Source organism: Hylaeus anthracinus, unplaced genomic scaffold (assembly GCF_026225885.1).
Source record: "Hylaeus anthracinus isolate JK02 unplaced genomic scaffold, UHH_iyHylAnth1.0_haploid 11994, whole genome shotgun sequence".
Classification (NCBI taxonomy): domain Eukaryota; kingdom Metazoa; phylum Arthropoda; class Insecta; order Hymenoptera; family Colletidae; genus Hylaeus; species Hylaeus anthracinus.
In genome coordinates, this window is record NW_026534341.1 from 1,313,386 (window position 1) to 1,328,835 (window position 15,450).

The following is a 15,450-nucleotide window of genomic DNA, read 5'->3' on the forward strand; positions in this document are numbered from 1 at the left end:
TCGCGTACGAGAGCGGCTACCTAGCGCGTAGCCACCGCTACCGCGGCCGCTCCAACGGTCTACGCGCGCTCTGATTGGTCGGCGTTTTCTCTTAATATCTCCTTAACGAAGCGCCATCCGACATTTTTGCAAAGGAAATTGTTGTTCAGAATCGTCTCAGCTACCCCCCATTTCCGGCTCCTCCCCGACTTTTGGGACACCCTGTATATTTAAGTAGGTGGAAATATTACACATAAACGGTACGGGCACGTAAAAGTCCTGCGTTCGTAGGTCGAACGTCACCGAATATAGTTCGTTGACGCAATTAAATAAGTAATACTTGAAATTTCTTGGTGCTGCAATTTAATGTTTCAGCACGAAAGACTCGCGTAACGCTTTCCGTTCAGTGAGAAATTACGCGAGAAAAGGCAATGTTTGGAGAGTCCTTCTTCTACGAGATTAAACAATATTCGTTTACCGTAGCTAATTCTTAAAGTTTACTTTCCGCAAACACTTTCTTCTCTACAAATTTCCATGGAACAATCGATTTCCCGTGGACCTGTTGAGTACTTTCGCGACCGACTGTACGTACGTATACCGAATGCCCACGAATTAGGTGGATAAACATCGGGGATCGCGTTCTATTCGCTCGGAAGATAAAAAGAAACGACGCGGTCGGTGAATCTCTTTTCGAGTCGCGAGCACTTTCAGTTCGCGGTGGAGGGTTGCGAAAATATACACTCGGCGAATTCGTAAAAGTTCGATCTCGAAACGGATATTGCTCTATCCTTCCGCTGTGTACAATGTGTCGAGCTGACTTACATACATACGGTACACGTACATGTATAGCATGGTCGCGATAGCGATACGTACCGTTACCGTTTACTGTAAACGCAAGGAAAACGATGACGGTAGCTAGAAGAGCACCTCTGAACAGATTTACGTATTTCGCTATCATCGCGTAATTTCCGAGCAACCCGGTTGCGTTTATTTTCAACGGCGAAAGCAAGTCGCGTCGCGAATGATCGTCGACGCGATATCAAGTATCAGAAAATAATAGAATTCGCGTTAACGCCTGCCACGCCGACGTTTCATTATCATCGACGATGTACATAATTGCTCGCTGCTTTGTTATGAATATCACGTGGGAACACGAGCGTTAATTAATGGGGTTTGCGAGCGAGCGTATTAACCATGCCAATCTGCACGTAGAGAAACGATACACGAAAGAATATAATTAGAGTTTCACGTGACGCGTAGCGCTACAAATGCGAGAAGTAGATTTATCTCTCGCCACATGATCGAGGATTCAACGTTCGGCGCGTCATTACCTGTAGCCTGTCGCATAAACGAGTGTAACGCGTAATCTCTGTTGCGTTTCCATCCAAATTTCTTGCTCGTGCACACTTTTATCGAAGCGTACCAATCGATATAGTCAACTACCGTTACCGAATAAACAAACCGTGGCAAAATTATGCGCGGGAATCACGACGCGTCGTTTTAATTCAACGCCGAAATGAACGTTACCGATCGGCGGGTCGCGTAAAAATTGCCACCTGCTCGTTGAACGTTCCGTTTAGGAAACGACGAGGCTTGAAATGTCTCGAAACAATTAAACGAGAGAATTTATAGCGTCGCGGGAATGCATACTTAACAACGCGAAATCCTCCGATAGTTTCAACAACTCTCAATTGTAGGAACCTTCGGTACGAGGATTCCATTCTGAAGATCTGAAACTTGATTTCTGGGCCATTACGAATTCTCGAATAGTTGCGCGGATACGTTCGCTTGTGTATATGTATGTATATTGGTTCGCGACAGATTTCAAGGGTCTTTGGGAGCCTACGGCGAAACAGGAAACAGGGAGAGCAGAGACCAAGAAAACTGACGGTTCCCCGCGATTTTTCTGCCACAGTTGATCCCTGCGCAAAGAAATATTGCGGGCCCGGAAGGGAATGCGAGCGTTCGCCCAACGGCACCGTGGCCCTTTGCGGCTGTGTGCGAAAATGTCCACGAAGGCATCGACCTGTTTGCGCGAGCAACGGACAAATCTATACCAATCATTGCGAACTCCACAAAGCGGCCTGCATCTCTGAGTCTCCTCTGACCAGAAGCAGACTCGTGAGATGTCTCCACCACGGTAAGAATTCCGCTACGATTCTTTTCCTATTTTATTCTCATTGGCAACTGTTTAATCTCGTTGTACATTTTATTTTTACATGGAAATAATTTGCTCGCGATTACTTCGAGTTTAAGTCACACGGCGTAATAGAAAAATATCTATGTAACGCGAATACGAAAACGATAACGAAACTTCCGTGTAATTAAACTTGTTATCGTTAGATATCGAAAACGCGCACACACGAAGGACCATGCACGCGAACCGAACGTCACCCAAGCCTGAGAACATCGTCTCTTATCCGAGAGCCAGGGATCACGAGAAGGATGACTTGAAAGATAACTTGATCCCGGAGAAGGACGATTTCGACTCGAAAGGCTGCACGAACCAGGAATACGAAATAATGAAGGTAGGAGACACCGAACAATTCATCCTCAACCGTTCGGATGGACAGCAAACTTAAACTAACTTCAACCTAAACTTAAACTGTTGAATTTCAATACGTCTATTTGAGTATATTACACGTTTCTTTAAAATTTCATTAAATTTCTGCGACCCTGCCCGTGCTCGATGCGCTAGCCAACAATAATATAAAAAATCATATCGCACGTATTTTTTGCCCAGAAGAGTAACGAACTTAACAAACGGCCGCTTCTGTGCCAACGCAATCCACCGACTACAATCTTGATTAAACGCCGCATATCCGCTAATATCTTGTTCTCCCTACAGGATAATTTGCTTCTCTATAACCACGCGAGATTAATGGCCCAAGATAACCATAGCAAGGAATACCTTGTCAGTATAATGTTTTCGCACTACGATCGGAATAACAACGGGAACTTGGAACGCGAGGAGTTGGACCAGGTATACACGCCACAAGTATATATCGTATATTATCGTAATAATATCTCCTCGGGGATTTCATCTTGTCAACGATCGCCTGACTCTCGGAATCGAGTTGCTCGGAAATGAAATCATTTCTGTCGCGTTCACTGTTCAGATCGCGGAGAACGAAGATTTAGAAGAGCTGTGCAAAGGCTGCAGTCTGGGACACATGATCAGTTACGACGACGCGGACGGCGATGGGAAACTGAACGTGAACGAATTTTACATGGCGTTCAGTAAACTGTACAGTGAGTACGCTTGTAGTAGGGGGAAAAGGGAAACGAGCAGAGTTAGAGAGAATTTTATTATATTGTACACGTATTGTATAATTGCAATATTATATACACAGAAGAAGATGAAGAAATAATTGATAATTCATTATTTAATATCGAGAAAAGAAGGGATTTTACCTTGATTTCTTTCCTGTAATTTGTAGGCGTTTCGGTAGTGTCTCTCGATAAATCTCTCGAGGTGAATCACATATCCGCGCGAGTGGACGATAACGTTGAAATCAAGTGCGATGTCACCGGTACACCGCCACCGCCATTGGTGTGGCGACGGAACGAAGCCAATCTGGAAACTCTGAACGAGCCTGAGGTGCGAATCCCTGTGTACTTTAATAGCTGTCTTAAAAACTGACCATTTCATGTTCCGTAGATACGAGTGTTCAGCGACGGCAGTCTCTACCTAACGAAAGTGCAGCTGATGCACGCTGGAAATTATACCTGCCACGCCATCAGGAACCAGGACGTCGTGCAAACACACGTACTGACAATACATAGTAAGTCCTCCGACGGCGTTCAGCGTCGCCACGATATTTATTCGAGTTTTGTCTAATTCGTGGTACTTTGCGGTCAGCTGTCCCCGAGGTGATAGTAACGCCGCGGTTACAATCGAAACGCTTGGGAGAAGAGGCGATCGTAAAATGTCACGTGGCCGGTGAGCCTCTGCCGCAGGTAGAGTGGCTGAAGAATGACGAACCTTTGAACCTCGAGCAACCGGGCAAATACGATCTCATTGGCAACGGCACCAAACTGATCGTCAAGTCTATCGATTACGCCGACACCGGAGCCTACATGTGCCAAGCGAGCAGCGTCGGTGGTGTCACCAGAGACATCAGCAGTCTTGTCGTTCAAGAACAACCTACGTCCAGTAAGTCATCGGCAGTATTTCGTTTTCATTCGTTCAGACTTTTAATAATAAACGAAACTGCGAAAAGGAGAAAGTATTCTTTTTTGTTTGTAACGCGCAATCTGTTATATTGCACTTACGTACTTAGTTCTCTGCCAGACAGTGAGAGAGTCGTTAAGGAAAGTAGTCGAATTAATCGTAGGCTGGCAAGAATGGTCTATAACGTGTGGAGAATCGCAAAAACGGTCTTGATTAATCGACGCTAATAATAGTTGTTTCGTATCTAGCAGCCGCAAGCGAGGAGCGCAGGTTCTTCTCTTTCCACGAATGGGGCATTTTGGTGTACGAGCCTTCCACGTGTCGGCCACGACACGAGATTCGATCGACGGACGTTATTCCTGGAACTCAAGTAAAGCTATCCATCTACCTATCATACGCTCAGATTCTCGTTATTCTCTACATTCAAAAAGCGACGTCTTCGCATCGTCGCAACGATGCAACTTCGTTATTTCGCGCGGCATCTCCATACCGTCCACTACCGTCGCATCGGTGTACATATATCGTTAGCTAGAAAAAACATCGAAAATCATAATTTGATCACAGATTCAGATTAAAATTTTTCCTTTCCTCTCAAGTTTGCCCTTCTCCTCTCTGCTCTCTTCTTATACATCCGTTTACTTTTCGGTTCTTGCACGTTAGGAACGCGTTTGCGGAATCACAGATGTTCCGTGCTCCTGGGGACGTGCCATTAACGTTGCAAACCGGTACGTTTACGTCAGCCAACCCGACAAAGACCGGGTACTGGTTATTAGCAAGATACAAATGGTTATAGTAGATGTAAGTAAACATTTTCTTCTTTTCGATCGATCGCGTATGGTATCGTACGCTACAAACAAGTCAAACCAATTACTGGTCATTTCTAACGCGCAGGTGATACCCACTGATAAGAATCCTGTTCAACTCTGGTACGTAGCTTCCCTCGATCAAGTGTGGCTATTAAATTGGCGAAATGAAAAGGACATCGGTGTGAAAACGGTACAAGTGATCGAGGATGCTGGTCAGAAGAAGAAACACAAGGCTATCCGACCGGAGCCAATCGATGCACAGTTTGATATCATCGAAAACATTTATATAGCAGAACCACAAGTAAATCTTTCGGTTGATCAACTTCGATTTAGCTTGATTTCGGCGAGGATTTCCTATATTTATGCGGTACATATTCTATTTAGGATATCGATCATCCATTCAAGTACGGTTACGTGAGTCACACGGACCAACGCAGCATGTACAAGCTCGATCTAAAGAACATGAAATACACGCGTGTCGCTGATTTCAGTTCTTACAATTGCGTTCCAAAGAACGTCCAATTCTCGGTTCTTTGTGAGTAATCTTTCTAATGTCATTTACGTCGACGATAATGTCTCATAAATTTCGAAGTAACCCGGTTGCGTTTCAGATGGTTTTGTGATAATCGAATGTCGGGAACCAGTTACCAATCGTCCGACGGGTCAACTACTGTTGGATTATCTCACCGACACAGTTCTTGTTCACAAACCGAAACTCCTAGGACGGCCAACGATATCGCCCGATTCCAGGCACCTTGTCACCTTAGACAAACAAGACACAGGCGTGACTCTGGTCGTGCAAGAAATATCATGTACTTTAAGCATTTTCTCTCAAACTTTACTATTGCCACGTTTACCATTATCGTTTATGGCGGTTCACCGAAATGGCGTCGTTTTACATTGCAGCTGAAGGCTTAAAATTCGCATTTGACGTGAAGACGACATTGAATATCAGCGACATCGCCCTTTATCCGTCACAGACGACGCACGGTTATGACATCTATGCGTCATCCATCGACAAAGAGGACATCCTCTTCCTCGATTTGTCCACTGGTGAGATTCAAATATTCGTACGCGTGACTTATTATAGAAACAGAAGGCAGAAAGAACCCTCTGATTTGAAATCAGTAATTAGATTCAACCGATTTAATTTTCGGCAACTCGTAAAAAGTAAACGATTTAACTTCTTTCTTTGCAGGCAAAGTTGAAATGATAACAGGTGTAGGAAAAGCCACGCCGCCAAATTTAACCAAATGGGGAAACCCGAACAGACCGATCGTACAAAGCGGCGTGTTTGGCAAATACATGGTCAGTCCATCAAACGACGCGCTCTTTATCCTGAACGGTGAAACCCGAACGATAAACTGCGAAATCGGTGGCCTAGTACATCCCGGAGCAGTGGTATGGTTTACAGTATCTTTACGTTAAACAATCGAAAATTCTGGCAACGATACGCAGAACGTCTAGATAGATAACAATAGCGAAATACTGGGATACAGATATCGTGCATCGTCGCATTCTTTCATCGAGAAGATAGTGTAAACGGTTTTCGGTGTTCATTCTTTCTTTCTTTTGATTCTTTAAATTAGACGAAGATGCGGTTCAAAGAAATTTTCAGTAATATATTCAAACACCGACACCATTATTCGTCGTTATCGTTAAACCATTAAGAATTTTCCGGTACCGATCTTCAGTAATTATGCCGCATTTGCGACACCATCGTGCGAACATTTTGATCGTTATTATAAACGCGAACATTTGCTCGCGAAACGTTATCGATAAGACTTTTTAATGTACATACATACAAAAGATCGTCTTTTACATACAGTTAATGTACCTAATCGTTACTCTATCGGTGGCCTTAGTTTTCCTCAATTTTCGTATATCCTCCATGTTTGTATCTATATATTTCTAACCTTTTTTTTTTAAACTTTTAAACTAGAACAGTTTTCGCGGTATTTTCGCCCGAATGAATAGCCATCTAGCGTTTAAGAAACCGAACTAATTTTCGGAGTTTGGTCAGCGCTTCTATCGGGAAAACGCTCAAGTTTGTCCTTGATAGTTCCTTTTTTGACTGTTAGATGGCGCCACTTACACTGTTCTTTTTTTACCGACATGATGGTAATTTACCACAGGTCGGTAAAAATCCGCGAGAATGGCGCCATCTAGCAGTTAGAAAAGGAACTAATCGAGAACACACTTGAGCCTTTTCCCGATAGAGGCGCTGATCATACTCAGAAAATAGTTCGGCATGTTCACCGCTAGATGGCGACACCGATTTCCCGCGGGAAATTCGAATTTCTTTTTATGCGGATTTAGTGATTACTTTAAAACATGATTCGTAAGTTTTACGTTGATTTGGTACTCGAAACCAAAACATAAAAACGTTTATTGTGGGCTGTCTTTTAAAGATATATATATATATGTCGCGGACATTTTTGTTGAACTTTTTATGCTCAATAATTCTTCCGTAAACTGTTTAGAGATATCTTTAAGCGTGAGCAAAGAAGTTTTTTCGTCACTAGCTTCGTTAAAATTCGTATCGTATTCGGCTCCCTTTTATCATAGAATAATGTTTCATAAACGTATACCTTCCTTGAGAAATGCTTCATAATAGTGAAAACCGCATAAAAACCCGTCAAATGGTTCTGGAGATTAGCCCGAACAAACAGACAGACGCCTACCAGGAACTTTATTTTAATATTATGTAGGGATATTTCGAATAAATTTTCAATGGCTATAAACTATACAACTAGTTTCCGAGACAGCGATCCATGATATTCGTTATATCGTACTATCTAATACAGATAGTAAATTTAACACACGGTTTTACTGATACCTGAAAAACTTGGGAACCTGACGTTTTTATTTACAACGACACAGTTGAAATTCTTTTGAAACGATGTTGGGAGTCAATAATATATTATGATATATATAGTCAATATATATATATTATTATATATTGCTAGCTAATTAATTGATTAGAAATCGAAGAATAATCACTTACAAGATCCGAGTGAACACAAAAATATAGTACAGTATAGTCATCTCTAATTGGGGCGAGAATTTTTACAATAAAACGTTCGAACGTGTAGGATGACGATATTATAATACAGTTATCGGGCCACAAATAGCACACTGACAACGGGTATGATGATTATGTATTATACGCATGCGTGTTTCATCTTTGTGCGCGTGCGTGTGTGTATGTGTGTGTGAATACGAGCATTAATATATACATATATACATGTATACATATACATAAATATATATACATATATTTATGTATACATATATAACAAGTAAAATGAATATCTTGTAACAAAATTACAACAAAACTAATTTAATAAATAATCTGCAAATACAACGTTCGTTTTTGCTACGCAATGTACATGCAGATTACAAATAGATGTTAGCAGTCTTGTATCCGTTCGAGTAAAAATGAAACGATGATACAGTGAATGTTTACAATCTATCGTTAAACGGGCATATTTTTAAGTGTCTTCTAGTCGTAACGTTCACCTTTTATTCGCTAATAAATTACGTCTGTTCAAAATCCTGTCTACTTTTAATCACCTACTGTACAAAGTCGACCGTACCTTTACGCTCTATGATCCGATATAAATATCTTCAGTCCTTTTCAAGTGTACTAACGTACCGCCACACATAACCTGCTTTCGCGTTAAACATCACTGACATTACGGCAGCATCGTAAGGAAAGTATCTTTCGATCGAATAGTAAACAATCGCCGGAGAAAAACACACAGCTACAGGTTAATCGTAATCGACAGTCAGCGAATTTACACATTTATATCGCGCACGCTGCACTGTCCGTAGCTTGTTCGTAAGTGGAATTTCCGAATACGGAGAAATTGGAAAATAGAAGGAAGAGAAAGAGATACGAAGGAGACGGACCACGAGCGGTTCACTAGGAGAAATAGATAATGAATTGCGTAAGCAGTTTTCCATTCAACACGACGTAGTCCGATCAACACGTAAACGCAACACTTGGTAAACCTCTTCTTCAACTTCCAATAACCTTTCTTCTTCACCACCTTTTTAATCTCATCGGCATTTATCCAGGTTTGCCAGATTTTTTGATTCAGCACTGGTTATATATTGCACGGTTTTATATTGGTCCCTTGCCGACTGTAAAAAAGTATGTAAGCGTTGCTAAAATCTTCGTCTTGAGGTTTCTGCCTGCTTGTGATTTCATCGTTGTAGTAATACCACACATCGGTTCGAGGATTTTTCGCATACGCCGTGTAGTGTCCAGCCGATACACCTACGGTTCCATTAGAAATATAACAACACTATGAATTCAGATATCATTCGAGTAAACATACAAACAAACAAACAATATGTACCTCCGAAATGACAAACGCAGGCGTAGAGATCGTACAAGTGTCGACCTACGCTTAGACCAACTAATGGGAATGTGACTTTGTCATCCAACTTCATGCTAGCACACTCATAAAACACAAATCTATAACAGACGTCATAAAAATGAACAACAATTATTGATTTCATATCGAAGAAGAGTAGAATTTCTAGGTTGTCGTACAACTAATAATAGACGTACCGTTTCAAATACACTATGAGGAACTTGGGGTATCTGTGAACTGTAAGCGTTTTCGTTGCGCACTGGTTTCGTTCGCATTTTGGACAAAACCAAGGATTGTGTTCGTCTAATATTTCACTGAAAATACACAGAAATTATAAGTTGTAATAATAATCGCATAAATAAAATCTTCAGGACGTAACGTCGTAATCATTATTATTATTATTATTATTGGAAATAAAGTTCACCTCTGACTAAATGCTTGAAGGCAGTCGTACAAAGACAGCGGATGATGGGGCCTCTGTTTGCTAACGCTGACATGATCGATCGGAGGTGATATCTTAGGAACGTGCTCCGTGTAACGCACAGCCAAAGTATCACCGTTTTGCAAGACTACCATCCCATTTTCCGGCACGCTACACCCCGTGCAATGCGCAGTGTAGATACAACGAGAACAATGGTGACCCTACAAGAATTTCTCTTTACTTGTTCAACTCTTCAATTTATAAAATCGATCGATCGTTAAGTCACCAATATCCGCGAGCATAAATGATAAATCTCTGACCTGGCCTGTAACAAAATGAAGCGTGTAACTTCCTTCGTGCGGCACGTTTCTCCTCACGATATCGTACAAGTCTTTAGCGTTCACTCTTGAAGGTAATCTCAGTAAATGCGGATAACCGAAAAGCTTTGTCCCTTTACGGTTATTTGTTGTTTCATTGGTCGTGTCGTGACGTAGAACCAACGGTACGTTTAAGATTTTAACTGCGGGCCTTGGTCGGCCCGTTTGATCTATTTTAATGAAAGACGATGCAGTCACGTACGATGTACACACTGGACACTTGTGAGGTTCCGTATGATCCTTGAAGTAGTTCTGTTAATGTTCAATAATGTATAACGAAGGAATTAACCAAGCAAGCGAAGAACTTGCTGTACTTGGAATAAACGCGATATTTCTGATATCCTATATTAAAGTATATCGTGCGTAGTAGATACCCTCAGTATATGGCAGCTTCAGATTAGTCTGAATTGAGTTCCAGAACATAAGCAGTCTGGCTTGCGGATTGTACTCAAATAGCGAATCATACGGGTTTCCATCTTTACACTTCCAAACGCCTCAGCTTGAACAAAGCTTCCCGGGCTAATTGGTAATGCAAAGCTATTTCTGGTTCCCGTACGTATCCTTATGATACCGTCCGGCTAGAACGTGCGTTGATTTAATCTCAGACCTTCCCGGGGTGAAATAGTGGTAACTGTGTACCTTGGCTGGTGTACCCCTACCGCTAGATTGAAGCTGCCGTTTTCATCATTGGGTATTCGTGTATGCGCGAATAAAATGTTGGCAATAGTACAACAAGTTGAGAAGTTAACGAAAAAATCTTTTCATTTCATATATTGAACATCGTTTTCATCGATATATTGTACGAGTATCATGGCAATAGGATCATATTATAGTAAATTGTAGAAGGAAGTTTACCTCGATGCAGGTATCGCACATAACGACGTTACAGCTCTTCCCGCTGTGCCTCTTCAAATCTCCATCAAATTCCTCGAGGCAAATCGTACATGGTACTTCCTCTCCCGTAATTGTACACTTTTGACAGGCATCGGCGTCCAACACACGATCCCCGTCACCATCTGGCACTGAAGTGTAAGCGTCAGGCGGTTCCGTGAGTTCAAAGGCGTATATAGATCGATTCGTATCATTGATGTGTCTCAACAGTATATTGTCATCCTTAAATTTAAAACCTTCATGTACAATCCAACAGTGATATTTCCGTCTAGTGTGATAAGCTACAGCAAGCAAGGTATGTAAGTCTCGATACCTACGGTGCAAGGGTAAAATAAGGAGTTGTGACTGCATGCGGGCTATTAATAAGGTAACAGACAACAAAAAAACAAGATCAGAAAGAACAGAAAGGGAACCCGACAACAACGAGAAACGAATCTGTACGATGAACTGTAGCCCCGTAACTATGTCTTTACGTTACGGGAGTGTTCTTCCATAATCCTGAATTGTTCTTGGAGGGCAGTATCAACGATTACCAAGACTGTACGATAAGCCGCTTTCTTCACCCTCCGTAATTATGCTGTTACAAAAGATTAAAACCCCATCGCCGTTTTTACATAAAATCAAGAGAAACTGAACTTTGTTCTTACTCGAAAATAAGTACGTTCGATATTATATTCAACGTAAATATCATATGAAGAATATATTGCAGATTTATATTGAAACAATACAAATTCGTAATACATGCACTTTAGGTGTCCTCAACCACTAAATACATAGCAGATTAAATAACACATATTATCAGCTTACCAGAATCTTTGATATATGATTTTCTAGAACTTCGGCAAGGGCAATATTTGCTACTGCAATGTTTTCCTTGTCGAGCGTTTTTAAAAGTTCTTCTTTCAATTTTCCAATGCGCGATTGCTTGTTTAACGAAACAACACATTTTATAGGTTGATCGCCATTAGCAGGTACGTATGTAACGTTCAACTGTCTTTCCATTGCATGGGGTAGAGGCACTGATAAATACATAAAAGGCTCATACGTAACAGAAACGTGCTTACATACCGCGCAAACAACCTACAATGAAGAAGGAAACATTTCCTAATATCTTCTCTGTTGCATGTTTCAGGTAAAAAATTTCAACTAAAATCATGATATATTTAATAAATTTGAAATCATATGTATCGGTAGAATGAGTCTTGCCTCTCGTGCTTCTCAAAGCAAGAAGGTATAGCTACGGAAAATTATTTTAGGAGACACTTTAATGGTAAAAGTCAATTGTTTGACATTACCCCAACGTATAGTCTCCATTTGATAAAATAAAATGGTATAAAAGTATTGTAAAATTGTACCTTGCTCTTAAACTGTCCCTGAAAAGTATCGACGATAATACTCCTATTAGACCTTAAGTGTTTTGCCCAATGTTTATCCGCCTCGATCTCATCTTGTGCCGCTATAGCACCGTTTCCGTAACTTTGAACCCGTGTGCATTGAGTACTAATGCTTCCAAGACCGTCGCGTTTATGATTCTTCTCTTGATCATCGAGTCTCATTCGTTTTACATTACATTTTTCTAAACCGTTGTCGTACTCTATATCGGAACCGCTTGACGCGTAATCTACACCACAATTGACTTTTTGAACGTTAACTTCTTTTATTCTTTTCACACTGACACTTTTATTGTCGAAATCATGATTCTCCATTAGATTTGAGTTGTCCAAAGGCATTCTTCGAGCGTTTTCTTTTGGAAACTTTTGAGAATCATAATGAATCTCATTGTTGCATTCCTGTTGCGTCACTAAGAAATTCGCATTGCTAGTTTTCGCTTCTTTATGAATGTCGTAAAGCCCGTGATATTTGGGAACGTTTTTCGAAAGTTCGATTAACGTATCCAGTCTCAACGAAGGTGTAACGTCATTTCCTTTGTCGTCAACTTTATTATGAATGAAAGTGTTTGCTTTTACTTCAACAGTTTCATCGGAATCAAGAGTCTCTTCATCGTCATCGCCATCGCCATCGTTGAAAGGTGATCCACGGGGTGAATTTGCAACGCTATCCAACTCGGCTATTGGCGAATCTAAATCTGAGGGTTAACGTTGAGAGATTAAATAATCTTTTATAATGTTTTTTTTTTGCTACTTATGAAATTTGTAATGAATATTTCTACCTCTGGGAGAACCAGCCATTGTGACATTAGGACTATTGGGACATTCCGGCGATGGCAAACAATCATACATCTCCAACAAATCTGTATTACAGTTAGAATTACTAGTGACCGGAGACATGACTTTTCCATTTGCATTCTCAACTGAATTAATCGAGTTGGCAGTCGTTGTAGACGATGGAGTTTGACAATTCTTTGTACACTTCGCTGTGTTCATTTGCTCGTGTAACGAGTCCAATAGAAGTGCAAGAAATTCTTGACAATCGTGCTGTCAATTATTATTATTATTTTTAATAATTATTCCAATATTTCCACTAACGATTAAGTAACAATTTTACAAAAAGTAAGATAAATTTACTTACCTGTCTGTAATCTTTAAATTGTGAGTGATACGCCCCTAAGGTTTGCTTAAATTCAGTTGGCCTGAGGACACTGTATCTGCCAGACCACATTTTTCCAAGGAGCACGCTAAAATGTGCCATCAGCGATCCTGGAGGAGGTAATTTCTCCCCCCTCTGCTGTAAATCCAAAAAATGTCGCAGAACGGGTGGGGTTGCAGTTAAACATTGCAAACCAGCAGCCATAAAACAAGTATTACCAAGATTATGTAGACCGCATACACCCGCGCGTAAAACTACATCCTCTGAAAAGTAAAGAAATAAAATGTCACTTACATTATAAATTTAAAAGAGTAATCCATTCGAAAATGTTTATACCCACCCATCGGCGAATCATCTTGAGAATCTCCTCCTTCCGAAAACAAATTGTTTAAAGCTGGAGCACCAGGTGGTAAGAATGGACCGTGTTCTATACCCGTTCCGCTATCGCCGATAGGATCTGCACCAATGCCTGCGATATCAATTAAACCGGGTGGTGGTGGAAGTGGAATGGCATAATCTGACGTAGAACTATTCGCTTCCGTCCTATATCCAAGTTAAATTAGTAATGTAACTTATATATTATATATACAATGGTTACTAAATGTCTTGTTAAAAATATTAATTGTACCATGTATCTTCTATACCCATATTAACTTCAGATGAAAGTAATTTATCCTCTTGAAGAGTAAGCGTATGATCTAAGGAAGATGTCAATGGACTGAGACCAGTAGATTCTAATACCTCTGATATCTCTGGGACCTCAGGCAGGTGAAAAATTCCAGACGATCCAATCATTGAAATATTTTCTACTTCTGAGACATTTACGTTGTCGTCCATTCAGATAACAAAATATCAAATATTACCTAGAAATATAATTATAGCAATGCAATTACGTTAGCACTGCACGAAAAACTTATACAATGCTACATTGTAAACAAAAGGACTATGAGATCTTATTATTTGATACTTTCTCTTTCCATTAACCCCTTTTAAGGTATAATTGATAAAGCATAGTCTAATTACTTTCTATGGATACTAAACTTAACAACGAATAAAATAAGAAATATAAAAAATATGTATAGGATGCAGTACATCTGAAACGATTAAAGACAAAAATTTTACTTACAATATTAAAATTACAGAGAATTACTAAACAATAGATAAAATCGTCCTAACCTAAGATGTCGGGAACGATTACCGCGAATTCTTTGGCGTCCTATTCGTGTAAGGCGATAAACTCCTCGAGGAACAATAATCATCGGTAACTGGATCTTTTACTTTTTAAATGTAAAATTATGTTATATTGGCTAGTACACTGATCAATATGGAAGAAACTGAATTCTGTAGGCTATAAAAGTACAACTAGACCTTGCCCATTCAAATCGTGATCATCCTGTAAATGTTGCAACAGCTCAAGTTTGACATAAACGTTCACGTACGATCACACTAGTTTGCAATTTATATAGATATGTAAGTTAAAACAAAGAAAAACAAACAAGAACAATATCCACTTACTTTACATAAAATCCACTTTCTTCTTTGTGAAATATCTATACCGCCATTGCAGTAAACGGCATGGGGCATGGTCAATGGATGCGCTAGAAAAGGAAGATTCGCTTACGGCGCTTCAGGAAGTTGGCATATTTTTCAATCCGCAATGTGGCTACTTCCTGTTCTCTAGGGTAATACCGTTTACGCGCCAAAAATTTCAAATACTAGTTTCGTTATAATTTCGACTAAATGCACGCTTTTATTTATACGCATTTTAGAAAAAAAATATATATGTACGCAAAAGATGGCAGTTTATACACCTGGTGAAAGAAATTTTTGCCGACCGAGGGGAAAGTCCCCAAGACACGCTTCCTCTTCG

The 15,450-nt window shown here is 40.3% G+C and overlaps 2 protein-coding genes across 6 annotated transcripts in view; one reads left to right on the forward strand and one right to left on the reverse strand.

Moving 5' to 3' along the window:
- LOC128889016 (follistatin-related protein 5-like) overlaps positions 1 to 8,515 on the forward strand; it is a 53,555-nt gene extending 45,040 nt beyond the window's left edge. For both annotated transcript variants that reach the window (XM_054146295.1, XM_054146294.1), the window contains 14 exons: positions 1,895 to 2,119; positions 2,323 to 2,507; positions 2,828 to 2,962; positions 3,099 to 3,231; positions 3,420 to 3,580; positions 3,641 to 3,764; positions 3,842 to 4,135; positions 4,402 to 4,523; positions 4,814 to 4,951; positions 5,045 to 5,260; positions 5,344 to 5,494; positions 5,571 to 5,771; positions 5,866 to 6,012; positions 6,158 to 8,515. In XM_054146295.1, coding sequence (XP_054002270.1) covers positions 1,895 to 2,119; positions 2,323 to 2,507; positions 2,828 to 2,962; positions 3,099 to 3,231; positions 3,420 to 3,580; positions 3,641 to 3,764; positions 3,842 to 4,135; positions 4,402 to 4,523; positions 4,814 to 4,951; positions 5,045 to 5,260; positions 5,344 to 5,494; positions 5,571 to 5,771; positions 5,866 to 6,012; positions 6,158 to 6,387 — 2,462 coding nt within the window. In that variant the 3' untranslated portion in view covers positions 6,388 to 8,515. The remainder of the gene's footprint in view (positions 1 to 1,894; positions 2,120 to 2,322; positions 2,508 to 2,827; positions 2,963 to 3,098; positions 3,232 to 3,419; positions 3,581 to 3,640; positions 3,765 to 3,841; positions 4,136 to 4,401; positions 4,524 to 4,813; positions 4,952 to 5,044; positions 5,261 to 5,343; positions 5,495 to 5,570; positions 5,772 to 5,865; positions 6,013 to 6,157) is intronic.
- LOC128889015 (uncharacterized) lies at positions 8,287 to 15,184 on the reverse strand. 4 transcript variants are annotated; one of them, XM_054146293.1, is made up of 14 exons: positions 15,096 to 15,184; positions 14,757 to 14,973; positions 14,209 to 14,443; positions 13,921 to 14,123; positions 13,563 to 13,843; positions 13,204 to 13,468; positions 12,389 to 13,119; positions 11,841 to 12,113; positions 10,998 to 11,255; positions 10,086 to 10,382; positions 9,769 to 9,986; positions 9,542 to 9,658; positions 9,327 to 9,445; positions 8,287 to 9,244 (listed from the first exon to the last, which is right to left on the reverse strand). In XM_054146293.1, the coding sequence occupies exons 3-14, from the start codon at positions 14,415 to 14,417 to the stop codon at positions 9,072 to 9,074; spliced, it is 3,144 nt and encodes a 1,047-aa protein (XP_054002268.1). In that variant the 5' UTR covers positions 14,418 to 14,443; positions 14,757 to 14,973; positions 15,096 to 15,184; the 3' UTR covers positions 8,287 to 9,071. The 4 variants fall into 4 exon arrangements, with proteins under 4 accessions (XP_054002268.1, XP_054002264.1, XP_054002265.1 ...); XM_054146289.1 differs by having other exon boundaries at positions 10,086 to 10,394; XM_054146290.1 differs by having other exon boundaries at positions 10,086 to 10,394; positions 14,707 to 14,973.
- Between the last annotated feature and the right edge of the window lie 266 nt (positions 15,185 to 15,450).